The sequence below is a fragment of the Bos grunniens genome, chromosome 14 (assembly GCF_055505025.1).
Source record: "Bos grunniens cultivar Pamir isolate PY7600 chromosome 14, Bosgru_T2T1.0, whole genome shotgun sequence".
Taxonomy (NCBI): Eukaryota; Metazoa; Chordata; class Mammalia; order Artiodactyla; family Bovidae; genus Bos; species Bos grunniens.
Window position 1 is genome coordinate 81,481,491 of NC_141178.1, and position 27,947 is coordinate 81,509,437.

The 27,947-nt window shown below is 57.4% G+C and overlaps 2 protein-coding genes and 1 long non-coding RNA gene across 12 annotated transcripts in view; 2 read left to right on the forward strand and 1 right to left on the reverse strand.

The window, feature by feature from the left end:
* LOC147359756 (maestro heat-like repeat family member 5) overlaps positions 1-14,418 on the reverse strand; it is a 59,544-nt gene extending 45,126 nt beyond the window's left edge. Inside the window, exons 1-6 of one of the 5 annotated variants that reach the window (XM_086337565.1) lie at positions 14,257-14,418; positions 8,885-9,066; positions 7,488-7,633; positions 6,751-6,879; positions 4,303-4,462; positions 2,786-2,838 (exon numbers count right to left, since the gene is read on the reverse strand). In XM_086337565.1, the coding sequence (XP_086193691.1) occupies positions 2,786-2,838; positions 4,303-4,462; positions 6,751-6,879; positions 7,488-7,633; positions 8,885-9,066; positions 14,257-14,336 (750 nt within the window). In that variant the 5' untranslated portion in view covers positions 14,337-14,418. Of the gene's footprint in view, positions 1-2,785; positions 2,839-4,302; positions 4,463-6,750; positions 7,634-8,884; positions 9,067-14,256 lie in introns of those variants that run through there. The other 4 variants (XM_086337566.1, XM_086337564.1, XM_086337563.1 and 1 more) reach the window with 4 other exon arrangements.
* LOC147359757 (uncharacterized) lies at positions 4,311-14,741 on the forward strand. 4 transcript variants are annotated; one of them, XR_015141187.1, is made up of 4 exons: positions 4,311-4,444; positions 10,900-11,050; positions 12,025-14,119; positions 14,603-14,741. It is a non-coding gene; the product is annotated as an uncharacterized LOC147359757 (long non-coding RNA). The 4 variants fall into 4 exon arrangements; XR_015141189.1 differs by having other exon boundaries at positions 13,527-14,119; XR_015141186.1 differs by having other exon boundaries at positions 10,900-14,119.
* Positions 14,742-15,782: 1,041 nt separating this feature from the next.
* On the forward strand, positions 15,783-27,052 carry LOC147359758 (uncharacterized protein C8orf90-like). 3 transcript variants are annotated; one of them, XR_015141191.1, is made up of 4 exons: positions 15,783-16,119; positions 17,634-17,674; positions 18,430-20,973; positions 26,527-26,648. XR_015141191.1 is itself a non-coding variant. In XM_086337568.1 (4 exons), exons 3-4 carry the CDS (start codon positions 22,088-22,090, stop codon positions 27,000-27,002), a joined length of 543 nt encoding a protein of 180 aa, XP_086193694.1. In that variant the 5' UTR covers positions 15,783-16,119; positions 17,634-17,674; positions 18,430-22,087; the 3' UTR covers positions 27,003-27,052. The 3 variants fall into 3 exon arrangements, 1 of the variants encoding a protein (XP_086193694.1); XR_015141190.1 differs by lacking the exon at positions 26,527-26,648 and adding an exon at positions 22,346-22,489 and having other exon boundaries at positions 18,430-22,154; XM_086337568.1 differs by having other exon boundaries at positions 18,430-22,154; positions 26,527-27,052.
* Positions 27,053-27,947: the final 895 nt, after the last annotated feature.

The following is a 27,947-nucleotide window of genomic DNA, read 5'->3' on the forward strand; positions in this document are numbered from 1 at the left end:
TTGTTTATTGTTAGTACACAGAAATTCAGTTGACATTTGCATATTGATTCTATATCCTGAGATCTTGCTAAATTCAATTATTAGTAATTAATAGTAATTAATAGTTCCAGAATTTAAAAAACTGAGATTTTCTGTGTATGCAATTATGTTGTCTGCAAAGAAAGTTTTTCATTTTCCACTGTAATCCGTACATCTGTTTTCACCTGTCTCTTAGCTTACTGCCCTGGTTAGGACTTCAGTGCAATGTTGACCGGAAGTGGAGACCGTGGGCCTCTTTGCCTCATTCTGATCTCAGTGGGAAGGCGTCACTCACTCATCATTAGGTGTGTGAGTGGCTGGGCTTCCACAGACGATCGTTCCCTCCTATTCCTGCTCTGTGAAGGGCCTTCCTCAATGTGACGCTGGGACTTATGATAAAAATATACACGTGGTCTTCATCTTCTTCTGGCACAGAGCTTCTGAAACCCTTTCCTAAGTGATGAGAGCAGTAAAGGTCTTTTGTTGTTCACAAGAAGCCTGGTTCCACTTCTGGAAAGCCCCTGGCTCTCCATCCAGGATGAGGGCGAGTTGCCAGGAGAACCCATCCTGGATCGACGGTTGGAACTCTGACCCACCTCTGCACCTTCAGAGAGGGTGACAGGTGGACTTTCATTATCAGCTGTCGGCGGTTTCGTGAATCACACCTATTAACAAGGTCTCTGTAAAAACCCCAAAGGGCTGGGATGCGAGAGATTCCAGGCGGGTGAACAAAAAGGCAGATTTTTCTTGCTAATCTTTTGCTAAATATTTTTGAGCTCATCCTCATAAAAGATATTGGTCTGTAGCTTTCTTGTAATGTTTTCTTCCGGCTTTGGTGTTGGAGTTGTGCTGGCCCCATCAGATGGTTTCAAGAGTGTTCCTTCTTCCTCTATTTTCTGAGAGAATTTGGACAGAGTTGGTATTATTTCTGCATTAAATTGTGATGGGCTTCCCTGGTGGCTCAGACGGTAGAGAATCTGTCGGCAAAGCAGGAGACCCAGGTTGAATCCCTGGGTTGGGAAGATGCTCTGGAGAAGGGAATGGCAACCAACTTCAGTATTCTTGCCTGGAGAATCCCGTGGACAGAGGAGCCTGGCAGGCTACAGTCCTTGGGGTCCCAAAGAGTCAGACACGACTGAGCAACTGACACTTTAACTTGTGATAGCATTAACCAGCGAAGCCTGTGGGAAGGTTTATAAAATATGACGCCAATTTCTTTTATCCAGGGCTACTCAGATCCTCTGTTTCTTCTCTTGTCAGTTCTGTGGTTTGTGTTTTCTAGGGAATTTGTTTATTCAATCTAAATTGCCTAATTTATTGGAATCATATTTTATTACCCAAACATTCTCCAGATGTTTTAAGGTTGTTCACTGATATTCCACCTTTACTGATAATGAATATTTTTTATTTTCTTGATCAGCTTATCAAAGAGCTTATCATTTTATTAATATTTTTGAAAAACCCACTTTTGGTTTTATTCACTCTCTATTGTTTGTCCATTTAAAAAAATTTGATTTTTCCTCTACTTTTTATTATTTTCTTTCTTCTACTTTGGGCTTAGTTTGCACTTTGGGGAATGGCTCCTTAAAATGGAGTTTAGATGATAGATTTTATCTTTTTTCTTTTCTAATATGGGCACTACAAATATAATTTTCTTCTAAGCATTGTTTTTTGTTGAGTCCCCCAAATTTCCAAATTTTCATATTGTGCTTTCTTTACCATTCATTTCAAAATATTTTCTAATTTTCCTTGTGATTTCTTCTATGGTTTGTGGGTTACTTAAAAGAGTGTTGTCTAATTTCCAAATATTTGGAATTTCTCCAGACATATTTTTGGTATTGATCTCTAATTGACGTTCTGGGCAGAGAATGTGCTCCGTTTGATTTCAATCCTTTTAAATTTATTGAAACCTGATATATGGCCCAGCAAGCGATCTGTCTTGGTGAATGTTCCATTTACATTCGAAAAGAACGTCAATTAGATCAATTTGGTTAATTATGTTGTTGAAGTCTTCTATGTACTTAGTGATTTTCTGTCTTATTTTTCTATTAATTACCTGTATTGCTGCTACTAGCGGTGTTATTTCCACTAAATGCTACTTAATTACAACTGTTCTGCTGCTACTATATGATAATAATAACTAATGCAGTGAGTGAGGGCTTCCTGTCTGTCACACCCAGTGCCAGACACCATGTAGATCACTTCCTGTCATTTCACAGCAAGCGCTGGAGGTTGGCACTTTCACCCCCATTTGATAGAGGAGGAAATAAGGTACAGAGAGGCAAAGTAGGCACCCAGGACACACAGCTGTGGTTGGCTGAATCTGGACTTGAATCCAGGCCTGCCAGGGCCCAACGTCCCTTCTCCCAGCCACGTGGTGTGTGGTTGGAGTGGGAGCAGTGTGACACCCGTCCTCTCTGTGACAACTTCAGTCCCCACCGCCCTCCTCCTCATCCCTCGGCTCTCCCGTCTGGCCTCCGCATCCTCTCTGGGCCCCTCAGCCATGGACCCAGACCCCAGGGCGGGCGGGAAGGGCCTTGTGTGGCGGGAAAGGCCTTGTGTGCGCTGGACACTTGCTCTGTGCCAGGTGTCTAGAGACAAGTTCACGTCCTGACCCCCAGGGACCCTGCTGCTCCTCGGTACCAGCCTTGCCCACCCTCCGCCTCCCATCCTGAGCCTCCTCCACCCTCCCAGGGCTGAGTGGGTGCCCACCCTCGCCCCCCATCCATCCCTGCAGAAGGCCCCCGTGGCTGGGCTCCCTCCCTACCTTGGCCAGCTGCTCTTCCCAGCCAGCCTTTTCTCCCTCCTTGAAGACAGTCTCTGAGGGAGAGAGTGGAGGTGGTGGTCACTGGAGGCCAGGTCCTGTGTCCATGGCTGGGGCTGGGTCTTGGGCTCCATCTCCCCCATCCCTTGGACATGACTGAGTCAGGACTACATTGTCCTGTGTTTGTCTGGCTCCTTGGGGGAGGTGAGCTCCAGGATAGTGAGCTGGACTTGGGTGTCCAGAGCGCTGGGCTGGAGTCGTGGTCCTGCCATCCATCCTGTGTGACCTCAGATGGGTTAACTTCCCTCTCTGGGCCTCAGGCTCAGACAGTGGTACAGAGGGCTCCCTCTGGGCATGGTCCCCTGGGACGTGCTTGGGTCTCCTCAACCGTGGGAAAACAAAGCCCAGGGAAGGGCACACTGGGGCGCTGGAAAGCCTTTATGCTTGAGGCTGGAAACCCAACCTCAGAAAGAGGGGCCACTTAAGGGAATGTTCTGGGGGGATCTCAGAGTTGACCCAAGGCACAGAGGGACCTCCACCCAGCCTGTCAGCTCCAGGGGAGGGGTGCAAAGCCGAGCCAAGCTAACGCCTGCCTCCTCCCAGCCTTCTTCCCAAGCGCAGCCTCTGAGGCCTCCCCTCTGGGTCGCCCTGGAGACAGCAGAACCGCCACACCCATTTCTCCCCCTGACCTCAACTCTCTGGCTAAGGCTGTTGACTAGCTCCTCCCTAAGGCCCCAGGGTGTGCTCACACCATTTCCTCCTCAAACCCCTACTCATGGCATGCAAGGCATGGCTCAGAGTTGGCTGCCTCCTCTGGGAAGTCCTCCCTGATGGCCACCAGGGCAGAAGTACCCCCACAGCTGGGCAGCAGTGAGCTCAGCTCATGCTTGTGAATGAATGAATGAGAGGTGGAGTTTGCCTCCCTGGCGAGGCTGTGAGCTCGTGATGGCAGAGCCGGGCACACGACAGGAACTCAAAGAGTGTTAGCTGAGCCTCATCCTGGTAAGACCTCCCCACATGAGTCCTCCCCAGGGGTCCTCAGAGACCCCCCACTATCCAAGGTGGCCCTTCCAGTGGCTCAGAGGCAGCAGCTACGGAGGAGGCACAGAAATATGGACCTCCCGGGCCTGCGATGTGCAGTTGGGTGCCCAGGCCTGTTGCACAGTCTCTGTGAGCTCGGCCTGTCTGTCTGCCGGGAACCAACGGACCACGGCAGGGCAGCCCTTCCTCCTGAAACCTCCTTGCTCCGCCCTGGTTGTGTCCAGGCAGGCAGCTGAAATGCCAAGGGCAGGAGCGTGGCCTCGTCGGGACGGGCAGCACAGATGCCGTGGGGGTGTCCGGGCCGTAGCTTGGGGCCATCTGGCTGGCTTCCCTGTTGTGCAGCTGATGCTCAGTCCCGAGTGTGTCCCACAGGTCAGCAGCCCTGCCGGCCCCCTCCTGCTCTCTTCACGGCCTGCCCCGCCCCCTGCTAGCCTGCGGACAGAGGGTGGCTGGGCCCAGGCCCCGCGGGCAGGACATACCATCAGAGGTCATGATGCCCATCACGTAGAAGAGACTGCGGTGCGGGAAGACGCCCGACAGGACCTCAGTCTCCAGGTGCCGGGCTACCACCTGCCACGAGTGCCTGCAGATGGCCACCAGCACGTTGCTGGCCGCGTCCTGGTAGGCCTCCTCCAGCTCCTGGGCGGGGGGCGGAAAGGAAGAGTGGGTGGTCAGATGGAGCCTTGACATCTCACACACAGGGTCTGGTTTGGTGGGCAAGATAGCTACTGTCAACCCAGGTTTTGGATGGAAAACTGAGGCTGAGGAAGCCCGACTCGCAGAGCGGGCGGGTGAAGGTGAGGCTCGTCCCCAGGGCTCAGGATCACACGTGAATGTCCACATCCCTGGGCCTCTTCCTGGTCCAGCAACCCATCATCATTATCCCTGCTGCTGAGCCTTTGCACATATGCTGTGTCTCCCACCTGGAACACAGTGCCCACTCGTCCTGTCTATCCAAACGCTAGTCCATTTTGAAAGCTTGCTCCAACACCTACATTCTAGACATGCATCCTGAAGGCTCTACTCGATGTCACCTCTTTCCGGAACTCCTGAGAGCTCAGGACAACATCACAGCCTTGGAGTCTTAACCACCAGGGATTCAGAAACAGAGTCTCTGCTTCGGTCCCGAGATCTCTGGCCTGAGGAGTCAGTGTCAGCGTCTTGGGGGCAGAGGCCCAGCTGGCCAGCCCCCTCGCCCTCCCTGCACCCCAACCAGGCCCACCACACTCTACTCGAGGGGCAGCATCAGACTGTCCGGCGCTGTGTTGCCACAGCCAGGGCTTTTCTCAGTGCTGTCTGAGTCATCATGTGAAATCGTTATATCATTTATGATTTGTTGAAAGGGTGACTATGAGGGATTCTTGTTAAGATGGTGGGTTGAATCTGATTTTGCTCTTTCAGGAAATAGACCTCAAGTACTCTACATTTAGGAGGTTTTTACCGAGGGTGATAGTCACCCCTCTGGGTGAGGTAACTGGGCTGAGCCCTAAGCTGGAGGTAGGGCAAGCTGAGAACCGGCCTCCACCGACACCACACATGGTCTGGTAGAAATCCTGGGGCGTGTGTCTCCCAGATGCTTACAGCTAGGGAGGCCAGGGAGAGGGCGGAGTGTGTGCGAAGTAGTCAAGCGCCCAGATCTCCACCCTGCACACCCACAGGGTCTCTGGAGAGGCCAGGCTGAGGGTCTCTGGCGGGGGAGGACAGGCCTGCAAGTGCAGGGGACAGACACTTCCTGGGTCAGGTTCTCCACTCTGGTGCGTGGGGCTGAGCCCCAGATCAGGTCTTCCCTGGGAGATCTGGATGGCCCGAGAGGAACGTCACTGAGGTGCTGATATGGGGACAAGGGACACGTGGAGGACAGTAGAGGGCTCACCTCATAACTCTGCGGTGGACCCCCAATCTCATCACCCACCTGTGTGCCCAGAGCACCTCAGCAGCTCCTAAGCACAGGCAGATGGCCACACAGAGAAGGCCACGGATATGATAGGGATCAAAACCATAGCCACAACCACAAACCTGATGAAACCCAGAGAAAAGCTACTCAGAGGAAATAGAGGCCAAACAGAGAGAGAAAACTGGAAGCAAAACAGTCCCTTTAATATCCTGAGAGATAAGAGAAGACACTGCATCTGTGAAGCTATTAACAGGATGAAATGGGAACTTTCTGAGGACAAAGACCAAGATCTCTTGAAAGTTAAAGGCTCATGGATATGCATAGAAAATGCAGTCAAAGATTTGGAAGATGATGGCTCCTCAGAGAGGAGAATGAAGGACAGAGAGGTGGAAAAAGAGAGGTGGGATGAGAGTATGGGGAACTATAGAGAGCTCTGGGTCTGAGAGTCAGGCGTTCCTGAAGCCTAGTACAGAGCAACACAGGGGACGATGTCCTGGGGAATCAGGGAAGCGTCTTCCAGAAGCAAAGGACCCAAGCAGTTGGACTGAAAGGATGCAGGACCACCCAGCAGAGCCTAAAATGGAGCCAGGCATGTGCTAGGCGTCATGCAGGATGGAGGCGCCAGGAGGCACTTGCTCTCCCTGTGAGTCCTGGACCAGCTTGTGCACCCAGAGAAGCGCCTGCCCCCACCTGCTGGAGGATGTGCGGTCCAGGTCCAAGCCTGTGGTCTTCAATAGGCGGGGACCCAGAGCCAGGCAGCCAAGGGCTGAGGTACTGCCTGGGGAATGGGTGGGACGCACAGACCGGCCAAGAACTCTCTGAGACTCACCTTTCTCTGCTGTAAAGTGAGTGCATGAGGCTGTCCCTCTGAAGGGGCTGGTGGTAAGAAAATGAGAAAATGGGCAGAATCGCTTGGTCAGCCACAAGGCTGGGCATTCCCAGCATTCTTTGGGTCCCCGGGGCAGCTGCCTGCACCTCAGAAGCCTTTGTGGAATGGCCTATTTGCTGGGGGTGGGTGGTGGGGAAGACTCACCGTGGACCTGGTCATGTTCTCCAGGGCCAGCTGCATGAAGGACTTCTCCCAGGTCTCCTCCAGGGACTCAGTGGCTCCAATGACTGCCCCTAGGACGTGGAATAGCCGGAACTTGTGCCGGGTGGAGATCTGTGGGTGGCAGGGTGGACACAGGCTCAGGGACAAGTTGGGTCTAATTAAGTGGGGAGTCGCCGTGGGAGCAGCAGTTAGGGGGCGGCGCGTAAAGAGGCCAGCGAGGAGATAGCATAGTGGACACATTTGGTCATCCATGCAGCAACACCGTTGTGAACAGCCCTGAACTAGGTTCTGCAGAGACAGATGAATAAACACTTGTCCCCATCCTCAGGGAACTACCAGGGGTCTAAAGAGCATTCTACCAGTTCATCCATTTATTCTTTTATCTATCCATTCATTAAAAAATCCAGATAGAGCTTAACCCTAATCATCCACCCAATCATCCCTCCCCTGTGACTTTAGGCGAATTACTTCCCTCCTCTAAGTTTCAGCCTTCTCATCTCTGAGAATCATGATAGTCTATAGAGACTGTTCAGAGGATGATCCACACATGTTGGTCTAGTTTCCACCCTCCCCCTGCTGGCTCGCTGGACACATGGGGAGACTGACTTGCCCCAAATCACGGCTCTGCTGTCCGGAGGAACCAAGGTCTGAACCTGCTTTGGGTCTAGCCCTGCCCTCCCCTCCCCACGCCCGCCCTGAAGAGCCCTAACAGCTCCCACCTGCTGGTTGTTTACAAAGTAGTCGTGGATGGTTTCTAGCACCAGGTTGGGGGCCCCGTGCGCCATGCTCTTGATTTTCTTGATGATGTATCTCAGGTGGCGGGAGTCTGAAACACTGAGGTCCCGGAGCAGCTTGAAGCAGGTGGCTGAGGTAGAAGGAGTGAGGGTGGGTGCGCCGTGGGGGCCACGGTGCACCCGCAGGGCTGGGCGGGCAGGGGCGGGGCGGGGCGGGGTGGGCTGGGTGGGCAGGGGCGGGGCGGGGCGGGGCGGGGCGGGGCGGGGTAGGGCAGGCACGGGCGGGGTGGGGCGGGGCGGGGCTCGGCTGGGGACACGCTGGGCGATCCTGGGGCTCCTAACCGCTCTGCCAGTCCTTCTGAGGTTCAAGGGAAGATCAGAAGCAAGAAAGCAAGCAGGGAATGCATTCTCGCTCGCTCGTGCAGTACTCGATCCATTCATCGGTTCACTCCTTTTCACCCATCCATTCACCCATTCGTCTGTCATCCATGTGTCCGTCGATCTGTCCATGCACCCATTTATCCATGTCTTTCTATCCATCAATCCACCGGTCCACCCACCTGCCTGCTCATCCTTATGCTCATTCATCAGTCCATCCATGAATAAATTTATCCATCTATCCACCTTCGGTCCATCCGACCTTCCATTCCTAAATCCATCTATCCATCCATCTACTCACCATTCACCCATTTAAAAATTCATCTACCCATCCACCCACCCTTAATTTATCTGTTGATAAATTAAGCATTCATCCCTCCATCCCTCCATCTGTTCTTTCCTCACCGCTTCATCCTCCATCCAGTCACCCAACATTCAGTGGTGTTCATTTATTGTAAGACTATGTGCGTGGCTCCAAGGGGAGTCAGGGCCCGGCTCTGTTCTGAAGGAGCCTCCAGCCCAGGAGAGCCCTACCCAGTATCAGCGGACTTTCTGTGGGGAAGTTGTCTAAAAGGCCCTGGGCACACAGAGAGTGGAGGGGTGATGAATCCTAAGACAGAAAGGCAGTCAGGACTGGCTTCCCAGAGAGGGTGGCATTTTAGCTTTGCCTACAAGGATTAAGGCAGGTCATCCTTTGAAGGAGGGGATAAGCATTCCAGTGAGAGGGCCAGGTGTGAGTTGAGGTTCTAGGGTGTGAAAGGTGTTGGAGGAGTGTGGAGGGAAGGGCTGAGAGAGGGCATCTGGGGCTTCCGATGGTGTCTCAGGAGGTGTGAGGAGGCCAAAGAGGATGCGCAGGAGGCCCTGCTGAAAGCTGCACTAGATCCATGCCTTTTGACACCCCAAGGTCCTGGAGGGTGGGCTTGCTCTGGCCCTCGTTCCCGGGACTTCCTTAGGTGGAGGGACTGATGGGGTCTGCTGGGACGAGTCCCGGGGCCGGGGATCACCTGCACTGTAGGCTTCCTCGATGAACGCCGTGTGCTCCTTGGGCATCAGGGCGGCCTGGCTGCTCTGTGACTTGCAGAGCAGGATGGTGGTGGGGTGCCTCTGTCTGTCCCCACGGGCAGAATTCTGAGGTACCGTCATGTAGGACTGGTTCTTTGTGAATTCAGAGATGTGGGAGGAGATTCTGAAAGGGAAAAGAGGCCTTGGGTGTATGCATCTGAATGGCCCCGTGTGTTTACGGAGGGAGGTGCTGGAGAGGCCGAGAGGATGGTATTATCTAACTAGAAAATTCCAAAGAATCTAAAAAACACCCTACCAGAACAAAAAAGTGAATTCGGCAAATTGGCAAATATAAAGTCAGCGTACAAAAATCAGTCACATTTCTAGGTACCAGCAATGAACTGGGAATTAAAATAAAAAGGTACTATAAACAGTAGCACTAAAAATCATGAGATGTTTAGGTATAAATGTATCAAATAATTGTAAGATCTATATACTGTAAAATATAAAATACTGTTGAAAGACATAAAGACTTTAATAAATGGAGCGATGCACCATGTTCACAGATTGGAAGACTCAACATTGTTGTCTATTTTCTCTAAATTTATCTAAATATTCAATGCAATTTTCATCAAAATCCCAGAAGCATTTTTTTTTGTAGTAGCCAACAAATTGTTTCTAAAATTTATACGGAAAAGTAAAGGAATGAAGATAGCCAAATAACTTTGAGAGAAGAATTGGAGCACTGACACTGCTGATTTGGAGGTTTGTAATAAAGTTACAGTAATCAGTGCAGTGTGATATTGATGAAAGCACAGAAATATAAACAAATGGAGCAAACTATAGAGCCTAGAAAAAGACCCACGTGTGTTATGGTAAAGGTGCAACAAAAGCAATTCAATTAAGAAAGGACAGTCTCTTCAATAAATGGTGCTGCAATAACTGGATAAACACATGTAAAAAATAAACCCCAATTTATATCTCACTACAAACATAAAGTTATCTCACTATAAACATAGGGTTAGGGCTTCCCTGGTGGCTCAGAGGGTAAAGAATCTGCCTGCAATGCAGGAGACCTGGGTTCGATCCCTGGGTCAGGAGGGTCCCCTAGAGAAGGAAATGGCAATCCACTCCAGTACACTTGCCTGGAGAATCCCATGGACAGAGAAGCCTGGTAGACTACAGTCCATGGGATCGCAAAGAGTCAGACACGACTGAGCGACATCACTTTCACAAACATAAATTAACTCAAAATTGATCACAGACTTAAAGTAAAGCCTAAAATTCTAAAACTTTTAGAAGAACATTTAGGAGTAAATCTCTGTGATCCTGAGTTGCACAAAGCAGTCCCGTATATGACACCAAAGGTACCATCCATAAAATAAAAAATTGGTAAATAAGTTCACCAAAATTAAGAATGTCTGCTTTTTGAAAGACAGCTACAACAAATGAAAAGATAAGCTTTGGACTTGGAGGAGTAATTTGCAAATCACACACGTGATAAAAGACTGTGCCTGAAATATACAAATACCTTACGAACAAAACACAACCAACCTAAGAAAATACAGGTAAAAAGATTCAAATGACATTCCACAAAAGGAGAAAAGCAGATGGCAAATAAGCCCATAAAAACTGCTCCACACCATTCCCCATGGGGGAAATAAATTAAAACCCCAGTGGGATATCAATACACATCTACCTGAATGGAGAAAAGAAAAACCAGAAAATACCAAGTGCTGGTGAGAAGACAGAGTAACTAGAGTTTCCATCATTGCCCACGGAAATGCAAAATGGTACACCCAGCGTGGAGGGTAGTTTGGTACTTTCTTGGAAAGTAAGACCTACATTTACCATCCAACTCAGCTGTTCTACTCCCAGGCATTTACCAAAGGGAAATGACAACGTCACACAAGAATCTGTACACAGATGTTTACCGTGGCTTTATAATAACCCCAAACAGAAAAAATCCAAATGTCCTTCGACTGGTGAATGCACCAAAAACTGCATTTTATTTCAGGACCCACAGAAATACTACTCAGTGGTAACGAGAGGAGTGACTGACGGAGGAGGCCACATGGAGGAGGCTTACATGCGTTACGCTGTGTGAAAGAAACCAGACCCCCAAAGCGACGTGCGGCCTTGTCCCATTTTTGTGACATTCTGAAAAGGTGAAACTATACAGGCAGAAAACAGATCACTAGTTTCTGGGGATAGTGGGGTTGCTGGAGGATTGATTACGAGAAGGGGCACGGGGAATTTGCAGGGGGGCATGGAGCCGTTTCATAGCTTGTGTGTGGTCGTGGCTGCACCACTGTAAGAGTTTGGGACTCTCGATGAGTCTCAGTCTAGAACTGGGACTTCCACTGCAGGGGGCGCAGGTTCGATCCCTGGTCAGGGAACTAAGATCCCACATGCCGTGCAGTATGGCCCCCAGAAAATTGAATTAATTAAGAAAAAACTTGTAGAACTGGACACTAACAGGGGTGAATTTTACTGCATTTAAATAAGAAATACTTTAGCTACTGAACAACAACATAGCTAAAAAAAACAAACCAAGAACAAAAGAAATAAGAACAAAAATGACCCCCCATCTCATTTCCTTCTACTATTTCTTTTTTCTTAAATATTTATTTACTTTTCACTTTTTGGCCATGCCCTGTGGCATGCAGGATCTTTGGTGCTTTCAGGATCTTATTTCCTCAACCAGGGATGGAGCCCATGCCCCCTGCGGTGGAAGCTCGGAGTCTTAACTTCTGGAGCACCAGGGAACTCCCTTTTTCTGGCTTTTTCTTGCTCAGTCCACCCACCCTAGGTGCAGAGGGCTCCCGCTACTTCTGAACCCGCCGGCACACTTCTACCTCAGGACCTCTGCACTGGCTGTTCCTATTTGGTGAAACCCTCCCTCCAGAGCGCTGCTCGGCTCAGCCCCTCACCCCCACTTCACTTCTTTGCTCAGTTGTATTTTTCTCTATGAGCTTCTTTAAAATCTGACCCTCGCCCCACACTGACCGGTCGATTTCCTCCCTCGCCCCTTTCCAGCTTGTAACACTGTATGATTCTCTGGGCCCTGTCTGGTGTTTATTGCTGTCTCCCCCACCGGAATGCAAGCCAGGAGACAGGGCTCTTCATGTCTTGTTTCCAGCTGTGTCCCCAACACCTGGAACCATGCCTGGCACTCCTCGCAGGGACTCAGCAAACGTTTGTGGAAAGAACAGTAGAGTGATGTGTCCAGAGCAGCCATCAGCCCTGCTGGGCTCTTCTGGGTCCAGCCCTTCCAGCTCACTGGGATCCTGGCAGTCTGTCCTCTGCAGCCTCCACACCGGGTCAGTTGTCTGAGCCCTTCTGGCTGACCTTGGGCCTCCGCTCTTCTGTCTGCCCAGAGCGTGTGTCCTTCCCCTCCCCGTCCTCCTCGACCCCTTGTGGGGGCCACATGAAGTCGCCTTCAGCCTGCTCGCCATGGTCAGCGCATCCTAGAGTAGGGGGTGTGTCCCCTGGCTCCCTGATGACTGATGGCCCTCCTTGGCTCCCGCTGAACTCACAGGAACCCTGGCGGCTCCACTGACCAACCCCTGGGCCTTTTCCTTCCCAGTCCCCCTGGAGGTGTGCTGGCTATCTCTCTCTGGGTCCCCCACATGTCCCAGGGAAGGGCCTGGGCGAAGGCCCAGTGACTGACCGAGTGAGTGGATGCTGCTGGGGGTGTGCTCCTGGGAGGAGCCAAGGTCAGCCCTGGACAGCGTCCTCCCGGCCACCTGGAGCTGCTACCTTCAGCTCCCCTCCCAGCTGGCCTTCCTGCCTGGAGTGTGGGGCCTTCCCCTTCCCCGGCCACATCCAGCCTGAGCTCCCTCTGCCCCTCCCCACCGTCTGCCTCTCTGGGGACCAGTGACTGTGTGGTCAGCAGGGGACTCTCCCGGGCTGTACTTGGCCCACCACCCACCTCACCAGCGCCCCCACCGCTGCCAACGAGGATGGGCCTGTGTCAGGTGCCATGTCCTCACACCAACCCCACGAGGTGCTGAGACACAGAGAGGCTCAGCGACCCATCCCAGGACACACAGCCTCTGCAGGAGAGCGTCCGTTCAGACCGGATCCGACTCCAAAGCTTGCATCCCAGGGATGTGACCACTGGGGCTCAGTACACACACCGCCCCTCCTGGAAGGCCCCCCTTCCTATGTGCGTACTCAGTCTCTCAGTTGTGGCTGACTCTCTGTGACCCTATTGACTGCAGCCCTCCAGGCTCCTCTGTCCATGGGATTCTCCAGGCAAGAATACTGGAGTGGGTTGCCATGCCCTCCTCCAGGGGATCTTCCTGACCCAGGGATCGAACCTCTTAAGTCTCCTCCATCGGCAGGTGGGTTCTTTACCCACGAGGGCTACCTGGGAAGCCTGCTCCTTCCTATGGCCTCTCAGAAAACCAGCCACTCCCGTGCTGCTCCTGGAGGGCTCAGCCTTTCACACTGAGCCTGGCCCCCCCTGCACCCTGGAGGGGCCTCGGCAGGGTTGACCACAGCCACCAGCGAGATCTGTGTCTCACCCCAAACCTGCCTCCCAGTCCCGCGGCGACCAGGATTGAGTGTATTTTAAAAGACAGGAGAATAGGAACGCAGTTAGCAGACAGCTGCAGGGGGAGCGTTTTCTCGCCCTAGACGCGAGGCGGGATGCGGCAGAGGGGAGACCGGCCTGAGCACGCGGGCAGAAGCGACGGTGCAAGAAGAGCTGTGTTCTGAGGCGGGTCGGGCGGCTCCCTCAGGGAGATACGACCACGGAAGCACAGGCAAGAACCTCACCTGGGAACCCCCTCAGGGACAGCCTGGAGAGCCGACGTGCCCCAGTCCCCACGCAGCAAACCTTGGGCCTGGGGACCCAGAGAGGGAGGCTGCCTGCCAGCTTCCGACCTGCCGCTGGACTCAGGAGGCAGAGCTGCCCTTGTGCCCACCTGGGGCGCAGGGACCCCAGACGACAAAGGCCACAGAGGGCCTCCCCTTTGTGCACATCCCTCAAGTCTCTTAGGAAACAGGCTGCTGCGCCCTCTCGACGAGGTGGAGGTTCCAGGCAGCAGAGGGACAGCATGCCCACTGTCTGTCCATCTGTCCACTCCATCTCACACCGCTGGTCCCCACAAGCATCGGCAGCTACAGGCGATGTGACGGCAAAGGCCATGCTGGAACTCGAGACCCCCTCTCTCCCTGCACCCAATCGCCCCGCCCTGCCTCCTCTCCACCACATTGAGGGCTGTGAGGTCAGTGTCCACCCCCAACTCCCACTCCAGGGGGCTGCTGGCATGCTGTAGGACCCCTCCGTCCCGGGCCCAGGCTCTGGGAGTCCACCCCTTGCTGCCCTGCCCTGCAGGGGGCCCCTGCCCGGCACTGGGCTGACCTGGGGTTCTGGGACCTGGCTGAGGAGGTCCTGTCTGTGCTGGCGTGGCTGTGTGGCTTTTCTGAATGCTGCGCGTCCATGTTGGGGTGCCGTCTGGAGGTACTGCCCACTCTCTCCTCATGCCCGGCCGAGCAGCTCTATCTCTGGGCTCCCCCTCCCCCGCCCCAGCCAGCCCTGACCTCACCCCTGAGGTCACAATGCTTGCAGCACCCACCGCACCTTGCCAAAGACAGGGCTGTGGAATCGAACACTGTGTGCTGGGCACAGCCCGTGTGTGTGTGTGTGTGTGTGCGCGCGTGCGTGTACACCTATGCCCTCAGCGTGCCCCTCCACCTCTGGTTCTTAGTTGTCTCGTCCGGACACCTGTGGATCCGGCTGACACGCTGCTGCACCCTGGAGACCCCCCGAGGCAGGAGGCCCAGCTAAAGCCCGCCTGGATTCCCGACCCAAGGGGCAGCAAGGCAGTAAACGCGCGGTCTTAAGTCCCCGAGTCTGCGGTTGTTTGTTTCACAGCGACGGGTAACTTACTGTGTGCTCCATGCCGGAAGCAGCAGAGCTGGGACTGAATGGCCTCCCGGTGGAAGCCCTCTGGGCGGGTCCGCAGTGGGCTGCCTGCTCGTTGTCCCCTGGTCCAATTGCGTGGCTACAGGGGAGCTGGGTCCCGAAGACAGACCAGGGCTCCCAACAGGGACGCTTGTCAGCAGACTCCGCTGCCAGAGGCCCCAGGGTCCTCCCGTGTGGAGGGGTGAGGAGGCCCCAGGCAGCGGACGGTTGGTGTCTGGACCTGCTGGTGGGTGGCCCACCCCCAGCCCAGCCGGCCCTGATCTCGAGGAGTCCTGGCAGCTGTGCTGTGCCTGCAGCCCCTGCATCCTGGAGACACACACGTGTGGGACCCTGGCCGTGTGCAGGAAGCCAGAGAGTCAACAGATAGCAACCGCCTACCGCGAGGCCTTGGGGGCGTTGCAGTTGCTCCGGGGGTCAGCCCCGCCTCTCTGGCTCTGCCAGGCAGGTGACCTTTCCGAGGCTGTGACTTCTTTAGAAACAGGGGCTGATGATGCCCCCTCCCCAGCTGGTTCTGAGACTTAAATCACTTTTCCTCGAAAGGGGCTTGGTAAGAGATGGGTGCCCAACACAGCATGGCTGTCCAACTCGGTGGGCAGCCGCACCAGGGCTAACTGCAGCAGAACTTCAGGATGTCCCATGAGATGGGGCTCCTGGATACGCACCCTGTGTGGGAAGGAGCCTGAGGCTGAGAGTGAGGAGGGGCAGGGTCCTGCTCGTCCAGGCAGCTGGGGGATGGGGTCTTCCCCAAGCCTTTGGCTCAGCTCACTCTGATGGGAGCACGTGGGACAGTCTTGTTCGTCACCTGGTTCGCCCTCGCCCATCCTTCAGCACCGTGAGAGGGACTGCTGAAAGCTGGGTCCATGAATCCCGAAGGAGGGTCCCTGGGAGACTGGATCCCACAAAGCTCCCAGAACAGGTGTCAACAGTGACCCTTCTCAGGGCTGGGCCCCCACGCCTCCAGGGGGGCTCCCTGTAGCCACTCTGTCTGGTGGCCTACAGACTTGTGTGATCAGTGCTTAAATGCTCAGCAAGTTGAGGGTTACTTGTTAAATACCACCTTAGAAGCCCACAACGGAAGGGACGCTAATAAACACAGACGTAATAAGTGCCCCAAGCCCATCACTTCTTGCTAATTGCATCTATTTTACTGTCACCCGTGTCCTAGAGGGTATTTACGTGTCTCTGTCTGTATACAGGGCGGTATCGTGCATCTCTGCCAGACTCTGTATGCCGTCCATCACAGGGGCAGCCGGGGACCAGCCGTGTGGGAGCCTTTACACCATGGTCGTGGGCAATGCTGTAAGTCAGGGCCTTTGGCTTCTTTCTTTTTGGTGAGCCATTGCTGGACATCGACCAGGCTGACCGGGCAAGGTGGGCCAAGCAGGTCCTCCCCTTAGGAATTTGGAATCGGGGCCAAGAGGGAAGCCTTGGGTTGGGGTTCTCTATAGCTGCCCACCCCTCCTTAGGGCTCCAGGCAGAAGGGAGGAGAAAGCAGGGTACAGAGAGAGGCCGGCCCCCAAGGGGATGAGCCGGCGCGGGGGGCTGGGGGGGGGTTGGTTCCTGGGTCCTGGCCCCAGAACTTCCCAGTGGGCCTTCTGGGCTCTTGGAATGTACCTGGATTACAGGGAGGCAGGTTTTCCACAGAACTTTCCAGCAAGCCCCAGATGGACAATGGATGAGCTGCTTGTGGCGAGGTTGGGGGCGGGGGGGACTCCTGTTCCTGCAGGGTCCAAGGAGGGCTGGATGTTAGGGTGGGAGTGGATGAGCCTCCTGTGAGGACAGGTGCCAGCCCCAGGGGACATTGAGACCTGGGGTCTGATCCTTGTCCATCTCGTGCTACCCTTCACCATGTTTGAAAACGGTGAGATGTCAGGGCTGCAGGTCCCCGACTGGGTCATGCCGCCTGCCTGCTTTCCCCATGAACCTCTCAGAAACTGGAGAGCACCTTCAGCGCCGGGGGGGACCACCTCTGCCGCGTGTGGGCTCCCAGCCTCATGGCCACTTTTCATAGTAATCTGGAGGCCGGGTGAGCTCACCTCCCTGCGATTGGGATGATGCTCAGAGAGGGTCAGGAACTGGCTGGAGGTCACACAGCAGCCAACAGTGGAGCCAGGTTCAAAACCAGGCCCTCACAGCTCACTCCAGGGTGAGCACAAGGCCTGTGAACCATCGCGCACCCGCCTCCGCAGGGTACCCGTCCCTCCCCAGGGGCCTCAGGCCAGTTCCGCCCGAGCCTTCCCGTCCCGCCGGCAGATGGCGCTGCGGGCCCAGGCAGGACTCGAGGCGGGGGACCCGAGGGGCGGGCTGGCCGGGCGTTCTGCAGAGATGGGCTCGCCCGGGGCCACAGCCCTCCTGAGCACAGATGGCAAGTCGGTGGGGAGGGGGCCTCGGCATCCCACCACCCAGGCCCCTGGCACACTCTGGCTCGCGGGCTCCAGCCTGGACCCTTTGGGGAGGAGGCTGCTGCTACTGCCCCAGAGAGGACTGGCCTGACCCAGGGCCCAGCAGCCCAGCCCCTGCTCTGCTACCCAGGCTGCTTCTTTCTGTCCCCCTCCATGCCCACCCCAGCCCCCTCAGTTCCCAGTCGCAGCCAGGCCAGCCCTCTGAGGCTCTGCAATGCCTTCCTCCTGGAATGCCCTTGACAAAGAGCCTTTGCTGGGCCAAACTTTAGCCGGGCTCCAGAACCTTCTCCTGGGTCCATCCTTGCTCTTCCTCATGAAGTGCAGTTCTAGCAAGAACAACCCCCCCTTCCTTGTCCCCTGCCCCGCGCCCCCTGCCTCTGTTCAGGGTCCTCATCCTCTGCTCTCTCCCAGGTGAGGTGTGAGCACCCGGCCTGCCTCCAGCGAGAACCCTGGTAGGTGGATCTAGCTAGACTCTCCCTACTCCTGATACCTCCTGCTAGGTATTTTCCATCCACTGACTGCCCCCACCCCCTCCGCCCTGCTCCTTGGCTGTAAATCCCCACTGCATCAAGAGCTGAGCCCGGTCTCTCCCCCTGCAAGGCCCGTCTCTGCGCCTGCAGCCATAACCGCCCGCGCGGTCTGGTCCTCACCCGGAGTCACCTCCTCCCCTCCACACCCGGGCTTTCCTAAAGAAAATCCCGCACTCTCCTATTCGCCCTTGGGGACCCCAGTGCAGGAGATGCGGGTTCGACCCCTGCGTCGGGAAGATCCCCTGGAGGAGGAAATGGCAACCCACTCCAGTCTCCTTGCCTGGAGAATCCCATGGACAGAGGAGCCTGGTGGGTTTCAGTCCATAGGGTTAGAGCTGGGAGCAACTTAGCAGGCTGGCAGACAGCTGGCCCAGCCTCAGGAGCAGAGCTGGGAGTCCAGTCCCGGGCTCCAGGCCTTCCTGGCTCAGGGAGGTCCTCCCCTGTGGAGTGTCCTGTGGGGCATCAGTGAGGGTACCTGCCTGACGGGCCCTCTGGTTCCTTGGTCCCTGAGGTCAGCCCCTGCCAGCCACCCAGGCTCACCAGGCTCTGCCCATGCATGCAGTCCTCGCCTCTAGAACCCTCCCTGCCCTCCACCCGGCCCTGCTCCAGGCAGTTCCTGCCCCTCCCCCAGCCTCCCAGCCCGGGGGTGGATCTCTGTTGGCCCTTTCTCCCCACAGGCCCTGCACCCCATGAGGGTGGACACCCAGAGCCACCACCCTGCTGTGCTCCAGTATAAAGTCAGCACCGACAACGCGCCCACTGGGCAAAGGCAGCAGCTGAGACCTGGCTGCCCAAGGAGGGGTCCCGCCTTGTGTCTCTAGGGCCGCAGGGGTCGGGGGGCAGTCAGCAGAGACCCTGGCCCCCAAGCGGGCGCGCTGCCAGAGGTGCCTCCCGCTCTTCCAGGCTCTCTCCTCCCTCCACACCCCTCTCCTAATCTTTCACAGAAAAAAAAGGGGGAAAAAGTCCAAAGAAAGAGGTTTTCTTCTCCACTTTCTGAAAATGAGATTTTAAAAATAACCAAGAGGCGGTGCAGCGCCAGGAGGGGATTATGTGGGGAGCCTCGGCTTCGGGGGCCTGCCCGCCCCTCCTCCTCGACGGGTGCCCTGCCCGCAGCCAGCAGCCTGTGCCCACGTCACACTCAGCCTGGCCCCCTCGCTCTGCCCTTCCCTCTGTGCAGTGGGGGGCCGGCGGGTGGGGGTGCCGAGCTGCTGAGAAGGGAGGTGACTGTGGAGATGGAGGAGGCAGAAACGCTTGGGTCGGGACCCCAGGCTGCAGGAGGCCCCCATTGTCCCTCGGTGCCCCTCCCGAGACTCTGTTCAGCAGCTACCTGGCCCCTCCGGGCAGTTTCTCATCTCCGGGTTACTGTGCTCGTTGCCGCCACAGGGTGTCTGCAGGGGCCCATCCTCAGACCCTCCTTCCCTCCCTCTACGTGACGTCCCATCTCGGCTCTCAGTGTCAGTGTCATTTCTCCAAGAGGCTGACCTTGACCACAGGATGGTCTCCGCGGGTCACCCCTACCGTTGCCACCCCACGGGTCCCTGAGAGTTTCCTCTCTCATCCTCATCCCAACGGGTGTCTGTTTCATGGATTTGACCTTTACCCTCTGTGCAGTTAGGCTGTGAGCTCCCTGAGGCGGGGGCTGGGGAACTATGGGTCTGCCGCACTCCCATGCGCTGGGCTCTTCCTGTCCCCGGAGCTCCATGCCAGCCCATGTTTCTTTGTCTGAAGGGCTCTCTGGCCGCTGGTGGGAGATTCAGGGCATCACCTCTCCGGGGGAGCAGTGCTTAACTCATGACTGATAGGGTGGGTGGGTGACTGGGCCCTCACCTTCAGACAGGCTCATGCGGGGGCGCTGAGCCCCAGCGGCTCCCGGAGATGACCACTTAACCTGAATCACCCTGAATCACCCGCCTCCCTCTGTCCCTACCACATGCCCTGGGGTCAAGTCCTGTCCTCAAATCGTTCCTTAGGGCCTGGAGCTAGGCTGAATAATGGCCTCCCAAAGAGAGCTCTGTTCCAATCCTTGGAACCTGTAATTGCTACCTTATATGGCAAAAAAAAAAAAGGGCTTCGTGGCTGTGATTAAGTTAAGAATCCTCGATGGGGAGATTATCCGGATTATCTGGGTGGTCCCTTAAAGCAACCACGTGCATCCTTATAGAGAAGGGTAGGGGGAGCTTTATCACAGACACAAGAGGAGGAGGCCGTGTGCCCACAGGGGCGGGAGTGGGGGTTGGGCGGGGTGGGCAACCCCCAGGAGCAGGGAGAGGGAGGGGCCGGTTCTCCCGGGAGCCGTGGGGGTAGCATGGCCCTTGACTACACCCCAGTGATGCTGTTTTAAACCACTGACGTTGTGGTGATTGTTGAAGCAGCGCTAGGAAGCAATACAACTTGCTTCAGGGGGAGACCGGACTGCACACACTGGGTCTGTCCTAAACGTGGAGGCAGGCCGGCCAGCAGCTGTCCCTTCCAATGCTGAGCACCCGGCCGCCCAGCTGCGACTACATTCCCCAGCCTCCCTTGCAGCCAAGAGCAACCAGGTGACTTGATTCTCGCCCTGGCACTTGAGAAGTGAAGTGTACAGTTTCTGTGCTTAGTTGCTTAGTCGTATCCGACTGTTTGCGACCCCACGGTCACCAGGTTCTGGCTGCAGCCTGCCAGGTTCCTCTGTTTTTGGGCTTCTCCAGGCAAGAATAGTGGAGTGGGTTGCCATGCCCTCTTCCATGGGATCTTCCCGACCCAGGTATGGAACCCAGGTCTCCTGCACTGCAGGCAGATTCTTTACCATCCGAGCTACCAGGGAAGCCCGAGGCTACTGGAGTGGGAGTGGGTAGCCTATCCCTTCTCCGGGGGATCTTCCTGACCCAGGAATCGAACTGGGGTCTCCCGCGTTGAAGGGGGAATCTTTACCAGCTGAGCTACCAGGGAAACTGCTGGCCGGAGAGGGTCCTCCACCCTCCTCTTCCTGGTTGAGAAGGAGCTGGAACGACAGTGGATGAGACCACGCCTCAAGGGGCGGAGCCACAGCTGGAAGGAGCCTGGCCTGCCCTGGAGCCTGGGACGGGCTGGATGGCGGCAGGTGGGCCTGGACCGTTGGCCGGCACCACCTTACTGAAGTTGCTCTCTGTTACCATGGTTTGGTGGTTACCCTACGACGCAGGGCTTGAGTGGCTACTGACAGGCCTGTCTTGTCCACAGTGTTCAGTGACCATTTGCAGAAGGTCAGTGTCTGGTTTTTCTCCTGCGTTGTCCCCACCATGCGGATAGCAAGCGGCCGCCCAGGGTCACCGGGCTGGGCTGAGCTGGTACGACGTCTGCCCTGAGAGCTGGCATCTGGTGGCCCGTGTGGAAGGTCCCACAGGACCCTGGGAAACAGGCGGGGAGCACGGGGCCCGCGGGCCCAGGTGCAGGTGGGCGGCCGCCGTGCCCGGAGCCTGCGGGGTCCTCTTTCTCCGTGAGAGCGCCTTCCTGGCCAGGGGCTCCAGACACACTGGTGGGTGGGAGGCAGGGAGTGCCAGGCAGGGCTCTGTGTGTGTGCTCAGCTGTGCCAGACTCTTTGTGACCTCATGGACTGTAGCCCGCCAGGCTCCCCTGTCCATGGGATTTCCCAGACAAGAACACTGGCGCAGGTTGCCAGTTCCTACTCCAGGGGATCTTCCCCACCCAGGGATCCAGCCCGCGTCTCTTGTGGCCCCTGCATTGGCAGGAGGACTCTTTACCACTCTTTACCTCTTTACCACTAGCGCCACCTGGGCTCTGGGTCGCCGCTTCTCAGGGCTGCCACCGGCACTCGGGACCCGGGTCTCCCTGATGGAGGAACTGGTGCCCAGGTGCCTGTGCCCAGAGCACCTGGCCGTTGTGCGTCAGGAGCTGGGCTGGGGGCTCACACGGGATAAATAGGAGGGAGCCGTGCGCTCCTCTCTCGCCAGCTTGAGGAACACAGGGCGATTCTCTGTGTCCTGTGCTGCCCCTGTCGTTTTGTTAGTGGAACTAAAACACGCTCCCCAGGGCTTCCAGAGGAGAGCTGGAGGCTGTCCAGCCCCTTGCCGGGCTCCAAGGTTCAGAGCCAGCAGGGAGGGATTAGCCCAGGCAGGTCACTGGGGTGAGGATGGAGGTCTCCGAGCGCCAGGGTAGGGTCCCCACGGCTCCTGAGAAGGGCCAGGTGAGCCGTGGCGGGTCAGGGGAGAGGCCCCTGTGCCTGCTGACCCTTCCCCCCCAGCCCCAGGGCACTTCCGGGTGGGGTCACTTTAAATGCAAGGTTCTCTCCTCCCCAGAAGGCCCTTCCCCCAGTCTCCTGGGCAGCCAGGTAAACAAGCCTGACCCCTGGCTGCTGACATGGCTTCCCCCTGTTCCGGGGACCCCAGCCCGGCAGGTCTGCCCCCGTGTCCTGTAGCCACTCCAGGTGAGACATGTGGAGGGGGTCGGGATGGAGGAGAAGTGGGTGCTCGTGGCAGCTGGGCTCTGAGAATGTGGGAGAGAAGGCAGCGCCCCCACCTCTTCCTGGGGGGTTTCCCCAGGGTCACACAGCAGGGCAGGGCAGGGTGGGGGCGAGCACCCCATCTCCTGACAGTTCTCCTTTCTCTTGTCCTGCAGCCCCTGGACCCTGAGCTGGGACGTGGGCCAGGGTCCTCCTCACTCCTCCAAGCCCTTCCAGTTCATTCTCCGGCCCCCTCTCCCACCTCCCTAAAAGCCCAGGGCGAGTCCCAGGTCCTCAGAAGTACAAACTCTTGGACTTCCCTGGTGGACCAGTGGCTAAGAGTCTGCGCTCCCAATGCAGGGGGTGTGCGTTCTATCCCTGGTCAGGGAACTAGACCCCACATGCCACGTGGTCAGCAATAACTGAAGGAGGTACACACTCACTGCCCACGCGGGGAGGGCTTTTAGCCTCCCGGGGATTTTGGGGCCGGGACGCTGACCCTCTCTCGAAATCTGCTGCCATCGCATGGGCGATCTCTCCCTTCTCCTGGCCCCTCAGCCCCCCAGAGGCCTCTCTGAGAAACGTGGCCCCCAGCCACCCATGCGGTGGTCGTGCCTTGCCAGCATCCAAACTGCATTCTGGCGCTGACCCTGATCTGGGGGCCAGGACTCCAGCACTCTGTGGGCAGAACCGTAGTCCGCTGTTTGCAGCCGGTTCCTCCTCCTCCCCGCCCTGTCCCCCCAACCCCGACGCCCCCGTCCAGCTCTTGATCATCACACCCGCACCACACCCTCCTGCCCTGGGCCTGCTCTCGTTTGATGGCACCCCCCGCCCCAGCTCTCTGCCTACTCCTTGCGGGCACCTGCACAGCTGGGGATCAACTCAACCAGGCTGATGCTCCCATTACATTCCTGGTTGGTGAGCTGCAGGGGGTGCTCTGTGCCAGGGTCCCACGGCATCCCTCCTCCCGTCCAGCCCCTCCTCTCTCCCAGCAATCGCCTCGCACCCCCGCTCCCAGCGCCCACCCTCCTCTCCCTCTGCACACTCAGCTGCTGGCCTTGCTCCCACTCTCACGGAGAAAGAGGACCCCCACAGGCTCTGGGCACGGCAGCCGCCCACCTGCACCTGGGCCCGCGGGCCCCGTGCTCCCCCGCCTGCCCCCTGCATGAACAACCCCCTCCCCAGCCGAGGCCCAGCCTGGCCTCCTGCCCACGGCCATCACTCCAGCACCTCTCCAGCCTCCTCTCCTGCATTCTGACATTTTCTCTTTACGAGATCTTTCTCACCAACATAAAAGCACACAGCTATACATCCTGTCTCCTGACCCCACTTCCCTTGTAGCTACCGCCCTATTTCTCTGCTCCCCATTTTTAGCAAAAATCCTGGAAAAGGTTATTTATACATGCTGCCTCCCCGTCTTTCCCTCCCGTTTGCTCTGGAATGCAGTGGACCCAGCCCCTCCTTCCTGGACTTGGCCACAGCAGCTCTGGTCAGGGTCGGGGGTGACCTCCACACTGCTGAACCCGAGGTCAGTTCTCAGGTGCCCTTTGACGTGACCCATCGGCAGCTCAGGGGCTTCCCAAGTGGTGCTAGTGGTAAAGAACCCACCTGCCAATGCAGGAGACATAGGAGACGCGGGTTTGATCGCTGGATTGTGAAGATCCCCTGGAGGAGGGCATGGCAACGCACTCCAATATTCTAGCCTGGAGAATCCCATGGACAGAGGAACCTGGTGGGTATAGTCCATGGGGTGGCACAGAGTCAGACACGACTGAGAGGCTTACATGCAGTGTATTCGAAGGGGCAGCTCAGGGCTCAGGACCCCCTCCCCACTGACTCCCAGAGCCCCAGGCTCCCCTTCTCCTCTCACATCACTGCCGCTCCACCTCCTCTCCCTGACCTGGGGAAGCTGGGGGCCCAGGCCGGCTTCTCAGGCTTCTCCCTCTCTATTCTCACAGTCACGTCTAGTTCTGCGGCAGTGAGAGCATGGGTCCTAACTACTGGACCACCAGACTTTAAATGCCATCATTGCTCAGGAGTCTGTCTGTCTGTCTTCAGCCTGGAGCCCCCCTACCTCAAGCCCAGACTCTAGCTAACTCTGCTCTCCACCTCTTCCCCAGTCTGTCTGAAGGCATCGCGGGTCCAGAATTAGACTCTTGAGCCTAGCCCCAGGTTGCTCCTCTCAGTACATGGGGCTTCCTTTCGTCCAGTGGTTCAGGCCAGAAACCGTGTGTCTTCCCTTTGCTCCCCTCCGTTTCCCCCACCAGCCCCTCCATCGGCAGAGCCTATAGGCTCCATCTTCGAGACACATGTAGAACCAGCACTTCTCTCTGCTGAGCCCCAGCCCCTCTGCCCTGGATCGCTGCCCTGGCTGCCTTGTGGTCTGCGTGGCAGCCCTCACCCCTCACCTGTCTGCTCCGCAAACACCAGACCCAGCTGGCTAAATGCCAGTCAGGGGTGTTCAGTCCTCTCCTGCCCCACCCCCAGCCCGGGGCCCTTCCCTCTTCTCCACACTTTCCTCACCCCTGGCCCATAGCAACACCCCAAAGCCTCTCCACAGCCCACCCGCCTGTTGGTACTAAGTGTGAGGCCGGGCCAGTGGTGTGGACATCAGTGTGGTGCTGTGCCTCCGGCCACTCACCCTGGAGGCCTTCAGGGAGGAGGCGTCCTGGTGGACAGGACAGGCTGCCCGGGGTGGGGGCACCTCCATGCTGCCCATCGAACCTGAGGCCCCTGCAGGGCTGCCTCAGAGCTGTCCAAGGTGCTGAGTGCACTGGGCCCTGAGCCAGCCCCTCTGGCCTCACACCCTGCTCAGAGCTGGTCCACCGCCTCTCCTACCTGGGTCTGTGGCTCTGGAAGCAACTGCTATGGTGCTGAGCTAGGAAGGCACTTCCCACTGACAAAGAGGTTCACAAAAGTTCATAACCTCATCCACAAGGATGGCAGAACAGGCTTGACTGTTTCCATTTTTCAGATGGGGAAACTGAGGCTCAGGGAATCCAGAACCCAGACCAGGCTCTCCCAGGTGAAGGAAGGACCTCTTACCCAGGTCTGCTGGCTCCTGTCCCTGGCCTGGGAGAAGCCGAGTGTGTGTTGTACACAGCTGTAGCGGAGCCTCTCACACAGCAGATGCCCCAGGGAACTTACAAGGGGAGGGGAGTCATTGTCCAGGGGCTCCTAGCAGGAGGGTGTGGCATGGTGGAACGCTCCTGCGGCCATCAGTTCAGGGCGGGTCTCTCTGGGTCTGCATTCTCACCAGGAAAACAGTCTGAGTGCTGTCGCCCCTCACAGGGGTGCGGGGTGAGGACCTGAGAACTCACGGTCAGAGCCTTGTATGGGTTCATCCATCGCCTCCTCTCAGGCCCTCCCCCTGAGTCCTGCCTTGTCTCCAAGGAGCTGCCCAGTTGGTCCTGTGTCCCAGAGGCTTATCTATACCCAGGGAGGGCCCATGGTTGCATTGTTGAGTTCAGGACCCCCAGAGCTAAGCACTTTGCTGAAGGAAGCAAGGAGGCAGGGGGGGAAGGGTCTCTCCTAGCAGCTCACAAAAGGTGTGGGCTTGGAGTGGTGGCTTGGGATGCTGGCTGGGGCCATGGATGGATGGGCCTCAGGTGCAGAGGCCCCCAACCAGGGGCACAGTGCTGCGTCCATACACACGTGATATCTGAGAGCAGACTCTTGGATTTCACCAGACCCCCTGCCTCCTGCGAATCCATGTGTGAGCCAGTGATCAGACACGTCCCCATTTCTCCTGGAATGTGCTCCTGGAGTGAGGAGGGAGGGGGGTGTCCCACAGACACAGCACCAGCCCAGCTTCCAACGGGATCCTTCTCCCTGGTGAAGACGGTCAAGCCGGTCGGCCCCTGATCCCTGTGCCCAGGCAGGGCTCCCCCCTCCCTCCATCTGTTGACACAGGCTGGCTCTGGCCCCTCCATGCTCGGCCTGCTGAGTCCTCCTTTGAATTCACCCTCACCTGGCTCTGTCTCCCCTCCCCTTTCCCCGAGGTCTATCCTCTGCCCAGGCCCAGGATCGACTTTCCACTAAGAGTCGTCAGGTCACCCCTGCTCTCTGGGGATGACCCCAGGTCCACAGCAGGCTCTGCGTGGTCCCTGCCAGGCTAGCCAGACTCTTCCCCTTCTGGAACTTTCCGCCCAAATAGTATGTAGTGGCTATATTCTAACACACCTCTCCGGGCCTTTCTGCCTCTCACAGCTCCTTAGCGCTGTCCCTGGAAATTAGTCTCCCTCTCCGGTACCCCTCCCCTCTCTGTCTCCACGTGGCCCGCCTTGGCTTCTCTGGCTCATTGCGGGTGGCTGCGGGAGTCGCTTATCCCTGGCCGCTCCGCGATCCCTGCCTGCAGGCCCCGCTGCGCCCCAGGAGCCTCCGTTCCCGGACATCTACGGCGGGGACGCGCAGCTGTGGGAGGCGCACTTCCGCGGCATCGGGCGCGCCTACCGCGCGCTGGGCAAGGAGGACGACTTCGCCATCCGCGTGCTCACCGAGGACTTCACGCTGCCCTTCCCGTTCGCCTGGCCGCCAGGGCCCGACCCGGCCCGCGGGCCGCTCTTCTACGACCCGCACGACCGCACGGGCTTCGACTTCCTGCTGCGGGGCCCAGGCGCGCCGCCCCCCGTGCTGCTGCGGCCCCTGCACAGCACGGCGCAGGCGGCGCTGCGCAAGCGGCGCCTGGAGCAGCTGGCGCTGAGCTACGCGCACGCGGGCGCTGGCCCCCGGCCCGGCCTGGTGCTGCTGGCGCCCGTGCCCGCCGCCGCGGGCAGCGCCTTCCCGGGGCCCGAGGCCGCCTCCCCCGGCGGGGGCGCCCCCCGGCTGGGCTAGCGCGGCCCCGAGATTGTCAATAAAGTGTGCAGAGCCTCTGCTTCTCCCGCCCCGAGGCTCTTTGCCAGATACACCTGGGCGGGCATCTGGTGCCAGGCAGATCCCCGGGTGCCGGGTCCGCGGTGGTGTGGGATGTCCACTTTGTCCCAAGTGGATAATGAATCAAGGCGGGAAGTCGGAGTGGCAGCCGGGATGGGCTGGCCAGGCCGGGAGCGGCTGTGGCAGGGAGAGGACCTGGGATAGTGGGGGATGGATGGCCCTTTGGGACCCCGTCACAGCCTCTTGGTGGGCATTAGCACCCCCATGCTGCAGGTGAGGACCCTGGGTCCCAGCGCTCCCGGGAGCAGCTGCGACTTGGTTCCCATGTGACTGCAAGTTCAGCAGGGGTCCCGTCTTCTGGAACAGAGGGGCATCAGGGTCGGCGGTGGGGCATGGTTGGAGAGATGGGAGGAAAGGGACACAGGAGTTGGAGGGCAGGGTGGGGGAGGGGCGGGGAGGATGTGATGGGGAAACAGGTGCCAGGACACAAACATCACACTGGGAGCCCAGTTCCCAGGCCGCTGCTTTCCTAGCGGCCCTCTGTGCTGGCTCTGCAGAGAAGAGGGTCCTCCTGCCCCCCACTCCCACCCCACCCCTCTTATGGGGCTGAGAGATCAGCTGAGGCCGTTGCTGGCCTGGCCTCCGTCCTGGGTGTCTCCCTCTGTAGTTGAGAAGCTCTGGCAGAGGCCAGTCTATCGTGGGCTCCTGGTGCTGGGCAGAGCCGCTGGACGCAGGACCTGGGTGACCTTCTCCTGCCACCTGCCGGCCAAGGCCCAGCCTTCCTCTTGTTGGGGGCTTGGATCCCAGGTGTGCAGGAGGCAGGGGGCTGGAGGCAGGGGGCTGGAGGGCACCTTCTTACTCAAGTACAGATGGAATCGGAGCTTTTTTTTTTTCTCCCTTTCTTCT